General features: G+C 38.6%; 1 protein-coding gene across 3 annotated transcripts in view; it reads right to left on the minus strand.

Moving 5' to 3' along the window:
• Positions 1–346: 346 nt before the first annotated feature.
• The window catches only part of ZSWIM6 (zinc finger SWIM-type containing 6), a 108,490-nt gene continuing 89,529 nt past the window's right edge, over positions 347–19,307 (minus strand). For all 3 annotated transcript variants that reach the window (XM_077172074.1, XM_054651826.2, XM_077172075.1), the window contains 7 exons: positions 18,307–18,453; positions 15,900–16,160; positions 11,945–12,080; positions 7,321–7,478; positions 6,635–6,798; positions 4,777–4,858; positions 347–2,948 (listed from right to left, as the gene is read on the minus strand). In XM_077172074.1, coding sequence (XP_077028189.1) covers positions 2,086–2,948; positions 4,777–4,858; positions 6,635–6,798; positions 7,321–7,478; positions 11,945–12,080; positions 15,900–16,160; positions 18,307–18,453 — 1,811 coding nt within the window. In that variant the 3' untranslated portion in view covers positions 347–2,085. The remainder of the gene's footprint in view (positions 2,949–4,776; positions 4,859–6,634; positions 6,799–7,320; positions 7,479–11,944; positions 12,081–15,899; positions 16,161–18,306; positions 18,454–19,307) is intronic.

Here is a 19,307-nt window from a genome sequence, read left to right on the forward strand (position 1 = left end):
CCACAGCACATCTCAACTCTCATGGCCACCCAAATAATCCAGAGTGGAAACACACCCACACACACCTCCAGAATCCTACCAGGATGGCACATCAAGGCTTACTGTTTCATGTACAGAATACATCTCTCCCAACACAGGCAGCATTTGGCCCCTTCTCTCCTTACCAGGTCTTCTTCCACCAGCATCTACAATTCCTCAGCAGAGCTTCTGAGGAACACAACATTTATTTCCTGGACTTGGTGGCTGTATTGCATACCACCACACTGCAGTGAAATCGTTAGATGGGCATTCATGATCTATGAACACAATTCAATTCCAGTAACAGACACCATTAAAGGAGGCAGAATCAACTTTCAAAAAACTAATTTTAATCAAAACAAAAAAATTGTTGATCATTAACAAGTTTATAAAACAGTGATTTAGTTACATAAATAAATTGATATCAGTGTATCAAATCTTAATTACTTTCAACTTCATGAGCATGTTTACATGGGTGATGAAGTACAACCTTTTTACCTATTATAATAAATAAAATGGAGAGCATGAAATAGTTTTTCTAAACAAAAATACCTACAAACATACCTCTAGCATGTTCTCTAATGAAGGGAACAAGAGACACTGGACAACTTTTGCACCAAAACATAAAACTGCTTTAAAAAGCACAAGGATACAGAACCATCAGCTAAAGTAAAGACACTATACTGTAACCAAAATTGGTATTTAATAATATAATGAACAGTTTGGTAGTTAGATCTCCAGTTTGGTTATTTTAAAGCATTAAGACAAGGCAAGATAGAAGGCTGCTTCTGTTTGAGTAATTCTAGAGAAAATAAAATATATTAAAAAAACAAACTGAAAAGTAGAACAGTCATACCTACACAACTTTCTGTCCTGCACAAAGTCAAAATACCTATGCAGAATATATATATATAATATATATATATGTTATTTGTGCACAAAGGTTAGCTTATTATTAGCTCACTGCAAAGGCGTTACATATCATGTCAATAATTTTGGAAAACATTTTGCGTTTTGTGTCAAAAAGGATATTCTTTAAGTCTTCTAGGCTAGGAGGCACAAACCCCAATTCTGGCATACTGTATTCTTAATGCTAAGGCTTGCTGCTCTGGCTGTGTATTTTTTGTTGTCCCTCTTTACTATAGTGCCTGTTACAAGCATGTGTGTATGTGTGTATACATATATATGTATACACAGGTTGTATAAATATATATATATATAAAATTTTCCCCAATAGGTATCAGTCCAACCATGCAATCCAAAAGGTGGCTCTGCATAGATGCCCAGCATATAGTTCACCACCTGAGCCAACCCTGAAGCAAGGCGCACTTTAGTCCTTCTGATAGGTTTTTTTTTTGTTTAAAACCAAGCTACTGCAGCTTCAAGTATTTTGCATTACATAGATTTTTTTATAAATTAGTTAATGTTATATTTTTCAATATTCAGACATATACTATAATATATATACAGTACAATAAATGCTCTCATTCTTTTTTTAATTTTTTTGTTAAATCCCTGAGAATGTATGTTGACAGTCGCTAAGTTTCCACATGCACAAGCATTGTGTGCCATGCTTCTGGATGAACAGCACTGCAAAGCCACGTGGTCAGCCTTTTAACTATTAGTATCTCATTTGTTGGTTTGTTTAAATATGCTGAAATGTAAGGATGAGTTACAAAGGAGTAAAGCTGAATCCATTCGAGGTACTTATCACAGGATGGAGGTGTTTTGTTTGGTTTTTAAAGCCATTGCAATATATGTTTGTTTTTGAGGCTGTGAATGTATACAGAAAGAACAGGAGAGCAATGTGGGCTTTTGCCACTTGACAACATATACTCAGTGTAAACCAAACCTTTTTTAACCTCTCTCTCATACAAAACAGAAAAAAGAAAAGAAAATTAAACACACAAACTTTCACAACATGACAGTTTAGTTTGCAAACTCAATATAACTATACACATATAATACCGGTGTGGCTCTGTTTCTTTAAGTTAAAAAGGATACAAAGGCAGGCTCAAGTAAAAACAAACCACCCCCTCCCCCCAGTCCCCCATTCACACATTTTCATCAACCAAACCGTTCACGAACCAGCATCATCAGTTTCTTTTTGCCTTTGTAGATTTGTTTTAGGTTGTCAATGAACTGTGTAAACTGGATGTGACCATCATGAGCCATTAGGAAGGTCTCTCGTGCCTTGCTGAGGAACTCTATAAACTCACTATAGTGTCGTGGGCTGATGTGAGTGAGACGTGAATGAGTTGTATTAATGTAGGCTCCGATCGTGGCATCCAAGAGTTGCCGTAAAGGGGCTTTGTCCAGTGACATGAGCTTACCAGAGTTCCTCCTTCCATGAAGTCCCACCATGCCAGGAGTGGTCAAAGTACACCTACGCAAAATGTCCGACAGTACTGTTGCACACTTGACACTTTTGACCACCAGAGGTATTATAGCTGCTAGCTCATTTTTCCCAAGGGAGTGGCTGAGCGCACATGCCCACAGAACGTCATTAATGGCAGGGTGTGTGTCCTGATTGTAACTCAGGTTGAGATGTGTCATGGCCAAGGTGGCCAGCTTGTAGGCCCGCATGGGGTAACCCCGGTGCTCCATGTATCGTGCTATGGTAAAAAGCTGCGAGTAGCTCATGCCAGCTGTAGCAGCATCTAGAACGATTTGGTAAGCGGTCTCAAAAGCTATGTGATCCTTTTCACATAGGGTCAGTGCAGAAAGGGCACAGTTTTGAGGATCCTTCATGGCACACTGTAGAGCAAGCGTCCTAGCACTGCCAGCCAGCTTCTCCTGCTGATGGCAGTCCAGATGCAGACGGACAATGGTGCTGTTGGACATCACTGTCGTAGCAACAATACTAGTGGCTTCTGTTGGAGTGAAAAGTGTAAACCAATTTTGCATGATACTATCCAGTGCATAAACACCTGGGGGAGAGAAAGAAAGGATTAGTCACAACTGATAAAACCCAGCAGATAGAGATGTTCAGCAGGTTACACTTCCCACAAAGTTGAAGAGGTTACCAGTACATCCCAGCAAGAAAGGCTCACAGACAGCATGGCTAGAAAAGAACATTAAAACTAAGCCTACTGTACAAACTCTGCAGCAATCACATAAACCCAGAAAATAACAAAAATAGCCTGCAAATAAGCTTTGATCTCCTGTTGTGACAGCTGAGCTGTTTAACTTAAGACAATTTGGGTAAAACATTCTGGCTCATTTCGTCTCATCATCTCACTCAAAAGCAGCCCTCACCTTGCACACAACGGCAATTGCAACCTCTTTTCTCACTGTAAATCTCAAGGCACAGCACATGTGAAAAGTAGGCAGAATGGCTTTCTTAAGAGAACACCACAGCATACCTTAGCAGAACTTATTAAGCACACCTTAAAGCAATCAAATTCATAAGTACATGATCATCAAGATCCTTATTAGAGGAATACAATAGGCAATATGAACTACTGGATATTATTTTCTCAGTGCCACTGTATTCCCAGTGTGTTTTGCAGGCGGAGGAAACACTGACTGATGGGTTCCATAAATTGAACCTAGAATTAACTGGAGTGCCTTATTGCTAGAGGCAGTTTACACACACTTGTGAGCCCACCTAAACCACACACAGAGGTCTTTATTTTCTCTGCAGGACTCTAATGCTTTCCATGCACCCCACCACTCATTTGCAGCAAACCAGCATAGCCAGAGAATAGGGTATCTTCATTTGAATAAACAGATTCCTAGCATTACCATATTGATTCTTTACTGTGTTGATTAAGTCTCAACAGTACTTTGCACGACATTTTAGGTTCTTTACAGGACACTTCTATTAGACTATGTAAACCGATTTGAAGCAATTTTAAATCCAGTATTTTATTTGCTGAGATGCAGCTGCACAAAATAATACTCAGGCACTAATATCTGTAAGATAACCTCAGCAAAAATTACATTAGCAAAGATATAAAAGCAATAAAACAAGAGCATTGCATGAAAATCTGCAGACACAAACCACTTTCTGGCTGAGAGCATACAAAGGCAAGCTCTATTTCCCCATGCTATTGACAGCAATATATGGCCAGCTAAGCATAAAGCAAAGAATGAATTAATCCAGAGAATAAGCAACAGCAATCTTCCTAAGTTCTGAAACTCAAGAAGCATCTGTGCAATACAATCCAACTCAGATATATAAAGAAGGAAGAAATACAACAGAAAAACATGCTCTCCAGAATTACCCTTACTGACAATTAAAATGGCTCCATTATCATAAGTACTTAAATTGTTCCCATTAGCATTGCTGCTGATTTTTGATTTTATTTTTTAACAGCTATACAGGTTTTAATGCAGTCACCTTCACTTTCAGACCCTGCATCCTCATTTTGAAGATGGTAAACCTTAACACAGAAGATTTATGAGATGCCTCATGAAGACAGGCAGGAAATCTATAGGAAAGCCCAAAATGATCCAAACATGCTACTTGAGAGAGCACTGATTTCCCACTTCTGTATTGAGTATGATGGGTATGCTTCCCATAGGTTATGCACACCTCCAGCTTATGGGGGAAAGCAGTCACACTGCATTACTCAACTATTGTCTCACTTGCTTTGTGCCTAAAAACACCCACTAATCACTGCCATAATGTGTTCTCACCAAAGGAATTTTAGAGATGAACATGAAGTGGGAGGCATTTGCAGAAATTGGGTGTTGACAAGGAAGATCAAGCCCTGTAAGAGTAGCTGACAAGAGAAACATTTCAGAACATACCTACTTCTGTTGCACATGTTACCAACCACCTCACCATTTCCCGCCGTCGCCAATTCAGCGTTGACAGTGTCATCCGCATCACCTGTTAAAAGAACACAAACAAAATAAAATTTAAGTTGCAAACCAAGGCCATAGACAAACAGAAAGGGATTTTAAAGTATTCAAACACACTGGAGTTAAAAATGGCAGCCTCTTGCTCTCTCCGCTCCATTTCCTCTTTTTCAGCTGATATGTCAAACAATTTGAAAAACACTGATTGGGTATTTTTGAACAGCATACAGAGAGTAATTCCAACTGCAGACCCTTCAAGGATAGAGGACGGAGACTGTTTTATCTGGAGGCAAGAAAAAACCCTATCCCATAAAAAAGCCTTCTCCCAAGCAACAAAAATCAACAATCAATTACCAGTTATTGAAATTCAATTATGTAACATCTCCTCCCTCTATGCACAAGTATATCGGTAATCATCGTGTGATATTCCAGGGCATATAATTGTGGTAAGTAGTCAGGTACTGGATACTGAACACAGACAACCTAATTACAGTTAAGCTGAGGAGGAAAGAAGGGGGAATCATCTATAGGCCACTAGAGACAATGCTGATACTGTTTCTTGCAGGAAAAGCCTTACTGTAAGAAACTACACAGCTGGGAATTGCTGGAAATTACACTGCTATGCATCTTCCTTCTGGAAAACAAATCTTTAAGATTCTTAAAACACCTCTGCTTAAGCTTGGAACAGAACAGTGGGCAAATTCTACAACAGTTCCAGTTTGTTGGGTTTGTGACATTACTTTCACTAGATCATGCTGAAGATATTCTGATGACACTGTCAACCACAAAAGAGTATCCATGAATACCCAAAGTGTTCTGTTTCCATTGAATGATACTTGGTGAAAACTTGAGGTGACACACAGGTCAATTGTAAGGATTTTTCTCTCTCTCACATAAACATTTAAGGCAAATGAAACAAAGAGATTTTCCACAGTGACCATGGAAACATGAAAGCCTAACAAAGCATACAGAACCTTCAGCTTTTTAATTAAAGATTTTAGTACCTTTCTTCAGCATAAGAAGCAACTGGGAAAATATCCTTTCCCCAAAAGTCTTTGGAGCTTTATTTAGTGAACTAAAGTAATAAATGGTTTTCTGACCTTTGCATGTTTTTTTTAAGAATTCCCTGAAGAGGGATGGAGATATTTGTTTTTGTTGAAATGAACTGCGTAAACTCCAAGATTCAAAAGTGTCAGGTAATATTCACTACTTGTCTGGCTCCTTTTTGCTTGCAAAGTCTCTCCTCAGAGCCTGAAAACTGATCTGCAGTACTTGTACACCTCAAGCACACTCAGATGCATCTGACTATACCAGAGTTTGTGGAATACAGGATGCTTATGGAAGTGAGAAGGCTGGTGTCAACATGTTCTGCCTTAGCAACCAGTCATTATGGCTGACCTTGGCTTTCAACAAGCACGTATCAATTCTCATTTTTTAGGGGAAAGGAAGAAAAAGAAAAGGGAAAAAACCCTGAAGACCATGCAGAAAACACAGTGCATTTCCAGCAAGCAGAGTAATTTTACTTTCTAGCCAGTCCTACATAAAATCCTGAACCCACACCGGTCCTCTCTCATCCCTGAACAGAAGAGCGCAGCCAACAAATGCCAGCTCTACCTTCCACTTGAATGGCACAAAGGGACTGTGCAGATTCTTGGTCTGTGTTTACCAGTACATTAAGCCTTGTAGTAGAAACCAAGTCCAGACAGAACCCAAAGACAGTATCCTTTCCTGTGCTTAAAAGCTACATGCACCAACATTGCATCAAATTTCTTTCTTCTATTATAATAACAACAAATGAGGGAAATACCTGAAGACCCAACTCCAGAGAAACTTTCAGAAGAGTTATGTCTGGCAAGCTGTCCATGAGTGTGGCTATTTTAAATGCATCCTGGGCAAGTTTGAAGATGTGTGATGAGGAGTGAATATTTTTCTGGATGGATTCTAACACTGTTTCCAGTCTCCGAACATCACCTGCGCAGTGTAAACAGAATCATCAAAATGGAACAAGCTCTCAAAACAACCAGAGGTCCATTATATCTGAGCCTGACATTGCTATGCAATAGTATGATGTGTCAATTACACACACTCTGTTTTTAGATACCTTCTATAATTAAATTGCATATGAATGAAAGATATAAGAGACCACAAACGGCTCTATCTGAAGGTGTTAGTGCAGCACGGGACAAAAAGTCACTGATTTCTGAATTTTAGAACTGACTTGTCCACTTCTGTGTCTCACAGTCAATGTCATGTGTCAGGAGAATAAAAAGCTGTCTCATCAGCATCATCTAGTTCATCTAGCTACCCGATAACTAAATTAACGACTATGCTAGAAAGTTACATGACAGATTTAAGCCAGTTCAGTTTGTTGTGCCCATTTCAAACTATTGCCAGATTATGATCTGGACTCCTAAGCATGAGTATTATGATCTGTTTACCCATGCAATAGTAAAAGCACACATTTAGTTGAGCACATAACTGACAGCAATGTACCTTTGGCTGCTGTTAGCATGGTTGATGCCAGCTCACACTGCTGGGATTCAATATGACTTAGGGTGAACCAGCGGGGATACCGGTTTGGAACAACAGATGCAATGTGGTGAGGGCGGGACAAGTCTCCTGAAGGAGCTGTGGATTCCAGTACCAGCAACCTGAAATAAGAAAGAAATCCTCTTTCATTAAACCACTATTACATTTGGTTCTTCATGAGCTAAACTAAAGCTGCAAGAATACCTGGTATTGTCTGTGAAATATGTTTTTTCAGTTTCAGAAAAAAAAATTGGAAAACCACTTCTCTTCTTGCGGAATCTCAAAAGTGCATTTGCCAAACTTTCCTATATCAATAGGCATTTTTAACCTACCAGTATTTTATAATGTACCCTAATCAGATGTTAGGGTCCCAAACAGCAATGACAGAGAAGTTTCCTTTAATATGACTTTCAGACTCCATTTTCTCATTAAGTATTCATCAATCAACAACAGTCTTACCCAACAAGGAGCATTCATCCTTAAAAATTTCAAATTAACATGTTGTTGACTACTACAATCCAAATGACAGCCCACAGCAAAAATATAACCTTACTGCCCTTGCAATACACTAAATGCTAACAGTACATCAGCTACTCTATAAATGTCAGTACAAAAAATAGGAGAGAACAAAAATAGACTTTTTTTCAATACAGTTAAGCATCATTTCAGCATATGAATGGTTAAATAAATAGTAATAAGGCCATGTCCAGAAGAAAAGCTTTCCAGTGCTTAGCTTCTTGATGTCTCTTAATATCTGAGGTCTGTTTCTACCAGCTTTCATATGCATGGGATTATTTAGAAGGAAGTGATCTGTGAGGATCAAGGAAGTTGCATCTCTTTGTTCACAAAACTGCAACTACCGAACACTGAAAATCCAATGCACTGTGTTTTTTTCAGTGACAGACTATTTCTTATAGAATAAGCCCATTTAAATGTAAGTTACAATTTCTTATATTTAAACAAATACCTAAGCTCTGTAAGCAGCTGTGGAGTATGTTAGGGTTTTTTTTTTGCATTAAGATGGATTTGACTTCCATCAGGGTTTTTTTAGATTCCTGAAGCATATGATATATTAGTAAAATAATAATACAGTATAATAATATACTTAAAGAATTCACTGAGAAAGGGAATTTTGAACATATGGAAAGGCAACTAGCAGGCACTTAAAAATACAACACACCACCCAAATAACTATCACACACATGTAAGTGCATGAAAATAGAAAAAAACCCTTGTATCAAGTCAAATCTATTCTCCAGCAGCACAAAGACACCTCTTCATAAATATATTCAAAAGCTGATTTTTTCCAAGCAAGATTGAGTTTGCAGAGATGCATTATGAGATAGCTTCAATGAACAGAAAAGATCCTAACTATTAAATTAAGAAAGGGATTAGTAGGTTATGAGTAAGAGTAAACAGCCAAAAAGCATGAAAGAAAGGCTGTTTTGGAGAAATCTTTTGTCACTTTGCTTTTAACTGCCAGCTTCTGTGCTCTTTTGCTGTGAAAGAGATGTGCTGCTGTGAATTGGTGGCTTTCACACAATTTTGGCAAGGTTAGGGAACACCAGAAAACCACATGTAGATTTAGCATTCTTAACTTTTTTTTCCCTTTGAAATATCAATTATTTAGTTAGGTTTTAGCAAAACTACCTTGTGAATAAACATCACCATTAAAGTCTGGGTCCAAAGCCTGGCTGAAATTCAGGCTTAACAAAGGATCAAACCAAACTAAGCCAAACATTCAAGTGAGCAGTCAACTGCAGATCCATGCTCTCCAAGGCTATGCTCCATACGTTTCAGTCCTGCAAGCAGAAAACTAAATAGAAATGACCATCAAGGACTGCACAACCCTGTCCTTGCAGGCCTGAGGTGCATACATAAAAGACTTTCTGGTCTCAGTTTCCATTTATTTCATATTAAGAGTTCCATACACTAAAATAGGACTCAAAAAATTAAACAGCAACAGGTATTTCTGAATACAGGAAGGTTAAATACTCCTGAGTTGCCATGGGTAATTGACCCATGTAGACTTGTATGCAGACTGACACTGAACACTTCTATGTGAAGAGCAACTGCCTGGGGTCTTGGGAAATTAATTTCTTTAATAAATGTGAGAAAATAAATATGCTTCACTTCTAAAAGCATGAGCAGCTGTAGAGATTTCCACGCAACACCTTTACAAACTTCCACATGGGATTTCTGTCCTTGCCACAGCTACTTCCTCCCTCCCATGGAAGACAAGATGCACAAGTTTTTATCTTCTGACCCATTCAACTTCTCAGCCATGAGACAGACATTCAATCTTCATGTTTGCTTTATTCTTGTCTCCTCAAAGCGGTATTACATTACTTTTTCATTTAGTTTGTATTGGGAGTCCTTTATCACTGAACTAACATTCTGGTGTGAATGGAAAGAATAATCATCCTTCTTCAGGAGAATTTAAGAAGTGCAGAAGAATGCAGACAGACATGGAATAGAAAGCACCTAAATCTGCCACCACCACCGTTAAAGATAGCAGTCCACATTTCTGAAGAGTGCCAAATATCAAACTGCAAAAAGAAAGATTACTGTCGAGGGCTGAACCTTTATCTGTCTTATTAAGTGATGAAACAATGGCTATGAAGGGAAAATAGCCCTGATTGCACTGATGTCTCCTGTGATTTCACCAGATGGAAACAAAACAACAATTCTTTCTTATACAATTCTTTCTATTTAAGAAGTCATTTCTTTGGTTGAGATGACAGCTTTAAAGCAAATGAGGGCTGGAGCTACCCAAGACTAACAGCAGATTTCATCATTTGGATCTTTCAGTGTCTTGTTTGTTTTTCTAGATGAGAAAGGAAACTTCCAAAAAGAATTTTTCAGTTATGACTGGTTTCTGGGCAAATCCTTGTTCAAATGAAACTGCATATTGACTCCATGTTCACTGAGGCAGTCAGGAAGCTGCTGATGGATGACTACTTCAGCCTTGGAGGATCACTTCAATAGCTTAGTTTAAGGAGTAAAAATCCATACAAACTACCTGCTGTACTTTAAGGTAGTAACGGAAAGTAAATACACAACAAGTATGTTTTACAAAATTATTAACTTTTTTCCTTAAAAAAAAAACAAAACCACACCAAACTAAACCAAACCAACCAAAGAAACAACAATGAAACAAAACAAAACCAACCAAAAACCCCCACGTACCAAATTTTGTACTATCTTCCTGTTCTGATATAATCAGTAATTCATGTACTTACCTTGAGATAAAAGAAGACTAGTAAACCTAAGTGGTACAGGGTAGCTTTCTGATCACATATTTGAATGTTCTCAATTGCTCATCAGTAATGTACTTTTGTCTTCTCAATCTATTTCCTAAAATGCTAACTGTAACCAGCAAGTATGCATGGTCACTCTTCACATTTTTTAGACTCTTCCCACAACATCCATTATTAGACATTCTTGGAGGCAGAAGAACACCCAACAAGCTAAGCAGACCCTTGGCTTAAACTGACAGCTATATTTTGCTCTTATGCAGGGCCTCCTATTTAGTCCTTTGAACACAGGAATTATTTTCTCCCTGTTTAGCTTTTTGGAGAGAGTAGCTCCAGAATGAACACCTCCAAACCATACAGACACAACCTGTTTGATGAAGTTAAATACTCTTCATGTGGATAGGACATCCTTCAATCACTGTGCAATCATGCTTGGTGATAATGACCAGGAAAACTCAACATTTTTTCTTTTATATAATCTAAGACTTGACCGCTTTTCGTGTTCAGTTGTGGCTATTCTTTGCCAACCATCAACCACTAGGTTCTTGATAGTGAGCAGACATTCAGATGGGACCACTTTCTTCCCTGAACTCTATGTGGACAACAGTTTTATCTATGATCATTTAGGCCCCTGAAAACCTATTCAGAAGTCTTTTCTTAGATATCATTACCAATCAGACAGCACACACTGAACACTGCCTGAGAAACATTTTTTTCCTGATTACTGAAGACAAATAGGAGGCACACCAGACATTTTGCTGTCACTGGACTTACTCTATTTAGATCCCAACATTCACCCAGAAGAGGTTAAGATGTTATGAAGCTCTAAACAATGCAAAGGCTCTGACCAGACCACTCAAATCTATTGTTGAGAGTCAATTTATGAAGAAGGTGAGTGAAACAAATTGTCCTGCTGAGCAGACTAAGCAGCAAACAACCCTGAGACTTATGGCAATATACCTCTTTCCTTATTTCATTACCAATATCATCACACACACACAACCACATGGGTGGGAGAACTGATATGCTAAAGTGGCTTTATAACACAAAATCTTGTGCCCCAGGTGTGGGATTCTAGAAGTATCTGAAACAGAAAATCCTGTTTTAGAAGTATAAATAAACACTAATTGGACATTTAAAAATTATTATAATATAGTTACTACAAATACCATTTACTTTTATGGATGACAGAACCAAAACAGTACCTCCTTGATTCCTTGAATGGAAGAATGCATATTTTAGGAAAAGAGACTAGGTCTTGATTACCAAAGCTTTTCCCCCTTTCCACATCTACTACTTGTGCTCTTTTCAGGTAACTCATGAATACGTACCGCATGGCTCTCAGTGCAGTTTTGTATGCCAATTCAGCATCATGAGGTAGGAGAGAGGTGAAGAGATACTTGGCAAATGTGTGCATTGGAACACTCTCTCGATGGATGACTTCACCTAAGCCACTGTATGGTCCACCTGCAGGAAAGAGAAACAGAATGTCAGTCTTTACAAACTGCTAGACCCCAATTTCTGAACCTTTAAAAGCATTCAGTACACCTTCAGCTAGAAGTGCTATTCAAAGACATAGCCTCCTGCACAAAAGGTGAAATTACATTGGTATTTTCAGTGAAACAGGTAACACATCATATATACACAATGTGTTACAGTTATATTAAATACCACGTATTATTTAGGAAAACAAGACACACTTCAAATTGTATAATACTAAGCACACTGCCAGTGCTTATACAAATGACAGAATGATTACAGTACTTCATGGGACTCACTCAGTAAGCCTAGTATGCAAAAGTAGAAAGTCATAATCCTAGCTCTGCCTCCACACAGTTATATTATGCACATCAATACCCATGCATCCTGTCAATGTGCCACTGCTTCATCACAAATTCACCAGGAAAAAAAGAATGATGACCACAGAAAAATGTGTATCTTTAATTGAAATTACATGACGAATCACCACAGCAGTACCTGATTCCTCAAACATCTGACCTGACACTGGCACTTAAATAACTCTTTGGTCTGAATGCAGTCATGACTCAAGTCCCAGGTCCCACCCTTGGGTCACAATAACCCCAGGCAGCTCCACAGGCTGGGAACAGAGTAACTGGAAAGCCGCTCAGGGTGCTAGTGACATGAGCCAAGGTGTACTCAGGTGGCCAAGAAGGCAAATGGCACTCTGGCTTGGATCAGCAGGGCCAGGGCAGGGATTGTCCCCCTGTGCTGGGCACTGTTGAGGCCACACCTTGAGTGTTGTGTCCAGCTCTAGTCCATCACTCCAAGAAAGGCACTGAGGCGCTGGAGAGAGTCCAGAGAAGGGCAATGGAGCTGGGACAGGGTGTGCAGCCCAAGTCCTGTGAAGCAGCTGGGGAAGCTTGGGGTATTACTCCTGGAAAAAAGGAGGCTCAGGAGAGACCTTATGATTCTCTATCCCTGCCTGAAAAGCCCCGGACAACCAGAGACACAATAAAAGGAAATGGCTTCAGATTGTGCCAGACAAGGTTTAGACTGGATATCAGGAAAAACTTCTTAACTGAAAGGATGGTCAGGCACTGGAATAGGCTGCCCAGAGCAGTGGTGGAACCACCATCACTGAAAGTGTTCAAATTAAGTGTGAATTTGTAACTTAGGAAGAGGGTTTAGTAGTGAAGATAGTGGTGGCTGACTTAATGGCTGGACTTAACAATACTATTAGTCTTTTCCAACCTGAACAATTCTATGATGATGAACACAAGGTCAGATTATGCACCAAAGCTGGCTGTTAGTCCAGTATACCCACATGATTTAAAAAATTCTATTTTATTTATGTGAAAACTATCCCTATTATTGGGGCAATGGATTTTTCTCTCTCAGTAAGGTGTAGATTTCAATTTGATAAGAGCAGCATCATGATAGACAACAACAAAATTAAAAGATTAAAAGCAACTATTTACTTGCTGAGTTTCAAATGTTCACAGCGCATATGAATCCTATTTCTACATTTTTTCTGCACACTTAAGACTGTTATTCCTGTTAAGAGGAAAACTATGTCAAACAGTTTCTGACTTCAGTGACAAGAGGCCCAGGCTTTAAATGCAGCAAGATACAGAATAAGAATCTTGTATTAAACATTACAGGACAATTATTGCATAGATAGCACTCAGCAGTTCCAGAACCTACTACTACTTCTACTAAGACTCCAACTCATCACACTTGAAAGGATGGATGGATGGATGGATGGATGGATGGATGGATGGATGGATGGATGGATGGATGGAGCTGTGTGGGTGCACTTTTGTTTCAGCAATATTTTTGACTGCTGCCTTAGCACAGCATACAAGGATAGAATTCACTAGGCATGAAAAAATTCTGAGCTCCGTATGTGGGCATTTCTAAAGAATAAGGCTGATTGCAAAGGAAATGTCAAAGAAGATTTAGTAAGTGACAGTGTGTCTCATAACCATTTGAAATGAAGTTGAAAACTATTCAAATCTAGCTGGCATTGTTTGAATGAAAGAAGCAATTTCATGTATGTTTGCCAGTTGGTGGTCCAGTCAGAAACTCAGTCAGGACACAAAGAACACATGACAAAGCATTTATATGAAAATATATTTTGCCATTAACTTAGCAGTCAAGCAAAAAATCAGAACAGTTCTTGCAAAACAGTCTTATGTTCTGCTTTCCCACACACTCAAATGGTAGCTACACACAGCACGCATTAATCTGCATTAACTGCATAGAAATCAGCTTAATATTGGATTAAGTTTTCTTTATTGTATCTACTGAATTTCAACTAAAAACTCACAACTGGTATGATCAACACCTTAAATCACTGCACAGCTTTTCCTCTGTGTAAACTGGCAGTTCCTGCCTAATGTGGAACACACTGAAACTATGGCAGAAAAGCCATATTTCTCATCACACACTAATGCAAGACAACTGCTGCACATTGCTCACAATGGCAATTTTTTAGGCAGTTTTATTCTTTACTACTCTACTACTCTACTATTCTTTAGTACTCCAAGAAAACATTAAAAGAATTTCAATGATCAAAGCAGTAAACTGAATTGTCGGAGAGTATGTCAGAGAAATCCTGCCTTTTCCTCATAAAGCATCCTTACCAGTAAACAGATGTGGCAAACTGATTTTATAATGCAGAGGAATCCTGCATGCTAATAGCTAGATCAAGACAGTAGCTTTTCTTGTCTAAAGCAGCAGTACAGACATACCATGATGGAAACTTTCCATGTGCTGCAGCTTCTCTGCAGCTTCAAATCTAGGCAAAAAGTCACTTAAAGCTGGGAACCCTAAGCAACATACTGTACCTCTTCCATAAAAGACAACATTTTAAAAGACTAATGTGTCACAAAAACAGAGTAAAACCTGACTGTTGTGCAGCCATCTCTCAACTCACCTAGGGCAGTACCACACTCCCCTTCAAGCCATGTGCATGCACTCAAAATCTGGGTGTCCCACCCAGACTTCAAAAACCTGGATTATGCATTTGGCTAATTTTTTCCCCAGAAGCTCTTTCTTCCATTCAAAAAGAACAAAAACCAGAAAGACAACCTTGGAACCCATGACATCACTCTCTGAACATGATGCTTAAGTGCTACATGTTAAGCCTTTTTCAAAGTTAAGACAAAAGTACGCACTTCCATGAACAGATGTTATTTCAACACTGCCTAATTCCAAAACACAAATGGTGTGTTATGGTCATAACTCAGACACAAGACCAGAGCTGAAGCTGCAATATTAGCTGAAGCCAAATACTTTAATTTCCACCTATGACATAAACTTCAAAGGCAAGTAATCTTTATTTTCACAAATAAAATGTTGCATTTCTGCCTCAGCAATTATACATGAATTTTCTGAGCTCTTTACTTTGGCACAGTGTCAAAACCTTAACACATTATAAAGCTGCCAGTATAGTTCCTTTCACAGAATACAAGGAATACTTAGAATTTTGCTGTCTGGGAACTGTTGATAACTGATGCCTGTGCTATATAATAGTTAGCCTGGAGTGTATAATCAGGTTATTGAGATTATGACTCGCCACAAATGTAAAGAACAAAGTGTATTCAAAATTAAAATAAAAAGTTTATAGGTCAGTATACGCCTTATCTCTGCAGTCACATGATATCTAAAGTAAAGAGACTTGATAAAAACTTTCATGGAGTTCTAAGCAAAAATAAAAAAACATCTGAAGCATGTAAAGCACTTGCTGAAGGAACACTAGTTCTGTGTACTTATATAAGTGCAGACAGTTTAGAGAAGCAGTTAGCATCTATATTCAGCTACCTTCTAATAGGAAGACCGCTTGTTTTCGAAAAATCTTCACCAGAGTATCATCCAATTCAATTTCTTGTAGCTTAGAAATGAGCTGCTCCTCATTTCGACAAACCTTCTCTTGTGCATACAAGCCATCTGGCATTATTCGCTGCTGTCCCAGCCCTATCAATGCTACTTCCACAGCCAGCGTTAAGTAAGATTCCCCTTCTTCTAGGAACTTATGTGCAGGTAGGTGTTGGTACTCCAGAGATTTGCATTGCCCCAGGTTCTCTGTAAGAGGTGACACAAAAAGAAAAATACATCAGCAAACCATTTTAACCCATAATCTGCCTACAGTGCCACATTCACAAAGGCTTTCACTGTTAGTATTACTATTTCAGAATTATTTAAATTATTAGCTAGTCTCAAAATACAACACTCCAATCCAAAATAGGTCATCTGATTCCACATAGCAGAAATACACAAAAATAATTTGGTTTTAAATAATCCACTCAAGTGAAAATAAAGGTTTTCAATTTTAAAAAAGGCAGCTCCTCCAGCTTTGTGTTAATGAGGCCAAAATTGCAAGATCCATTCCAATTTCTTTCCCTACCAATTTCTGTATTTCCTTAAAGCCCTGATGTGCAAGAGGAAGGGAAAAGTGCTTTTACACCTATGTAGATGTCAGCTGAAGGTAATAGAATTGTGCAAATACAATAGGCCCAGGAACTCCTCACCTTTAATATATGCTCTGTGTGCTAGCACTCTTTTCAGGCTTTTAATTTGTTACACTTGTGCTTATGATAAAAATGCATATTGTTAACATTAGAAGTCCTACTTTTAGTAACAATTACAAGCAAATCCCACACAGGCCAAGCCATAAACTGTTTTAAACAGTGCTATCAATTCATCTGGCACTTCACAGATACAACATATGACAAAATGCTATTTCAGCTTGTAGCATTTTACAGTCTAATTTGGGAACAAAAAGTTGTAGTTGTCAGATGTAAGGAATGACCTTGGAAGATTGCACGTGTGTGTACAAAAGGAAGTTACTTTTCAGCACACAATATTTTTATTTCATGGGGTTGTTTTGGTTTTTTAGTAACAGCAGAGAATCTGATTTCCAAATTTTTTAATTGAACATTTTTCCAGAACTGGTAGGTAAGAGAGTAGAAATTTATTGAAGAAAATCTAATTGAGTAAAAGGAGTTCTGAGGCAAAGCCCCAAGAAGATTGTGGATGTGTATATAAAAGAGCTTCAGGTAAAGTAATGAATCCAGTTTCTGTCCACACTAGTGTTAAGAAGCTACCCCAAAGGTGGAAAGAGACTGAAAATAAGGAATTAATCAGTTAAAATCCTTGGGAACAATTACTGAAATTGAAACAGCTGTATATATCCTATCCCTATCCTGAATCATGTATTGATATAGCAACACTACTTTCCAACTCCTACCATTTATAGACTATATATGTTACCAATTTCAAGTGTTTTGTCATTGTTTTGGAATATTATGTACACTGTAGGTAAGAAATCCAGTAACATCCAGGGCTATATTTAGGAGTGTTGCCAGCAGGTTGAGGTAGGTGATCTTGCCCATTTGCTCAGCACTAGTGAACCCACATCTGGAGTGCGGTGTCCAGCTGTGGGCTCCCCAGCCCATGGGCATGCTGCAGGAGATCCAGTGTGGGAACACAAAGATGATTAAGGGACTGCAGCATCTCTCATATAATGAGAGTGAGAGAGCTGGGATTATTTAGCCTGGAAAAAAGAGGGCTCAGGAGGATCTTACCAAAATGTATAAATATCTGATGGGAGAATGTAAAGAAGACAGTGCCAGACTCTTCTCAGTGGTATCCTGTGACAGGACAAGAGGCAGTGGGCACAAACTGAAATACAGGAAATTCCATCTGAGCATAAGAAAACACGTTTTCACTATGAGGGTGGTTGAACACTGCAGGAGGTTGCCCTGGAAGGTTGTATAGTCTTCATACTTGAAGTTATTCAAAACCCAAATGGATACAGACCTGAGCAATGTGCTGCTCTAGGTGACCCTGCTACAAGCAGACCAAGTGGAGTAGATGATCCCCAGAGGTGCCTTCCAAACTTGACAACTCTGTGATCCTGTGATTTCCTGCAATTTCTCAGAACAAGGACAGTGCAATGTATGTGGAGAAGACTGCCGCTATGAAGTCTTACTGTGTTTTATTTCAAACATGAAATATGTCATTTTCTTCAAGAATGAGTAACTGGTAACTTTTAAGTGCTTTTTTTAGTTTAAACATTTTCTTCCCCTTGTGTTTTACTAAGGTATGCAAATGTGAGTTCTTATACTACAGAAACAGTGACTTTGAAACTGATTCAAAAAGGCAAGACAGAAAAATACCTCGAGTAAACGAAGAAATGTACCAGACTGCTGCATTCGCTTGGTCTTACCCGTGAAATCGGAGAATCCATGGAAGCTGTCATCATCCACCCTGCAGGCTTCCATCAGGCTACCAAAAAGGGTGCCAATGGGGTCCAAAGGGTGTCCCACCCAGCCTTCAAGATTCGTTATTGAGGTTACTCCCCTGTGGAGAAGATCTGTGGCAAAAACACACACAGACAAGGGAGGGAGGGAAAGAGAGCTCATGTAAGCCCATCAAAACAATTACACAAGTGAAACTGCTTAAAATGCCCTCAATACAGAATTCAAAGCATTTCCAGTAGCTTCTGCATAGAAAGAGAAAATAGTATCTTTCAGGGAGAATTTACTACCCTTAGTGAATATGTAAATGAGGAATAAGAAAAGAGAAAGAATGGAACCCAAACTTTTTGAGCACTAGCAAAGTGTATTATAGGTCAAAAATTTCAATGGCAATGTCTTTTGAAATCTCTTCCTTGATACTACTAGAACTCTACTGAAAATGTCTGCTTGAAGAATTACAACAAGGACTTTTTTAGTAAAATACTTACAATTTGCTCACTCAAAAAGACACGGTACCCTTTTTACATTTTTAAGTTAATCTGATGAAACTAAAATAAATGAAAATAAATTATGAGCTTATACAGCACCTCTCTCTCTCTGCACTAAACTCAGGATGACAGTTACTTAAAAAAACCCCCAACAAATGTTTAAATGAGATATACAAGAAAGAATTGTCTTTTCATAGGATCAAGTGCATTTTTGGTCATTTTAAGATTTTAGTCCACAAATACCTTCATCAGTATTTTTCTGTAGCCCATACCCAAGTTCTTACTTGGTCAGAGCACAGAAAAAACACAAAGTGTAATGAATTGGAGGAAGTGTGATTGTGGTAACAGGTATTAGCTATTCCCCAAGTTCAGATCATATGGCAACAACTTCCCTTTGACACTCCCAGCTTTCTTCCTCCCAGACATACAGACACAAGTAAACGACGAGAGATCAGATGCATTATTGACTACCCTCTAAAAAC

The sequence above is a fragment of the Agelaius phoeniceus genome, chromosome Z, assembly GCF_051311805.1.
Source record: "Agelaius phoeniceus isolate bAgePho1 chromosome Z, bAgePho1.hap1, whole genome shotgun sequence".
NCBI classification, from domain to species: domain Eukaryota; kingdom Metazoa; phylum Chordata; class Aves; order Passeriformes; family Icteridae; genus Agelaius; species Agelaius phoeniceus.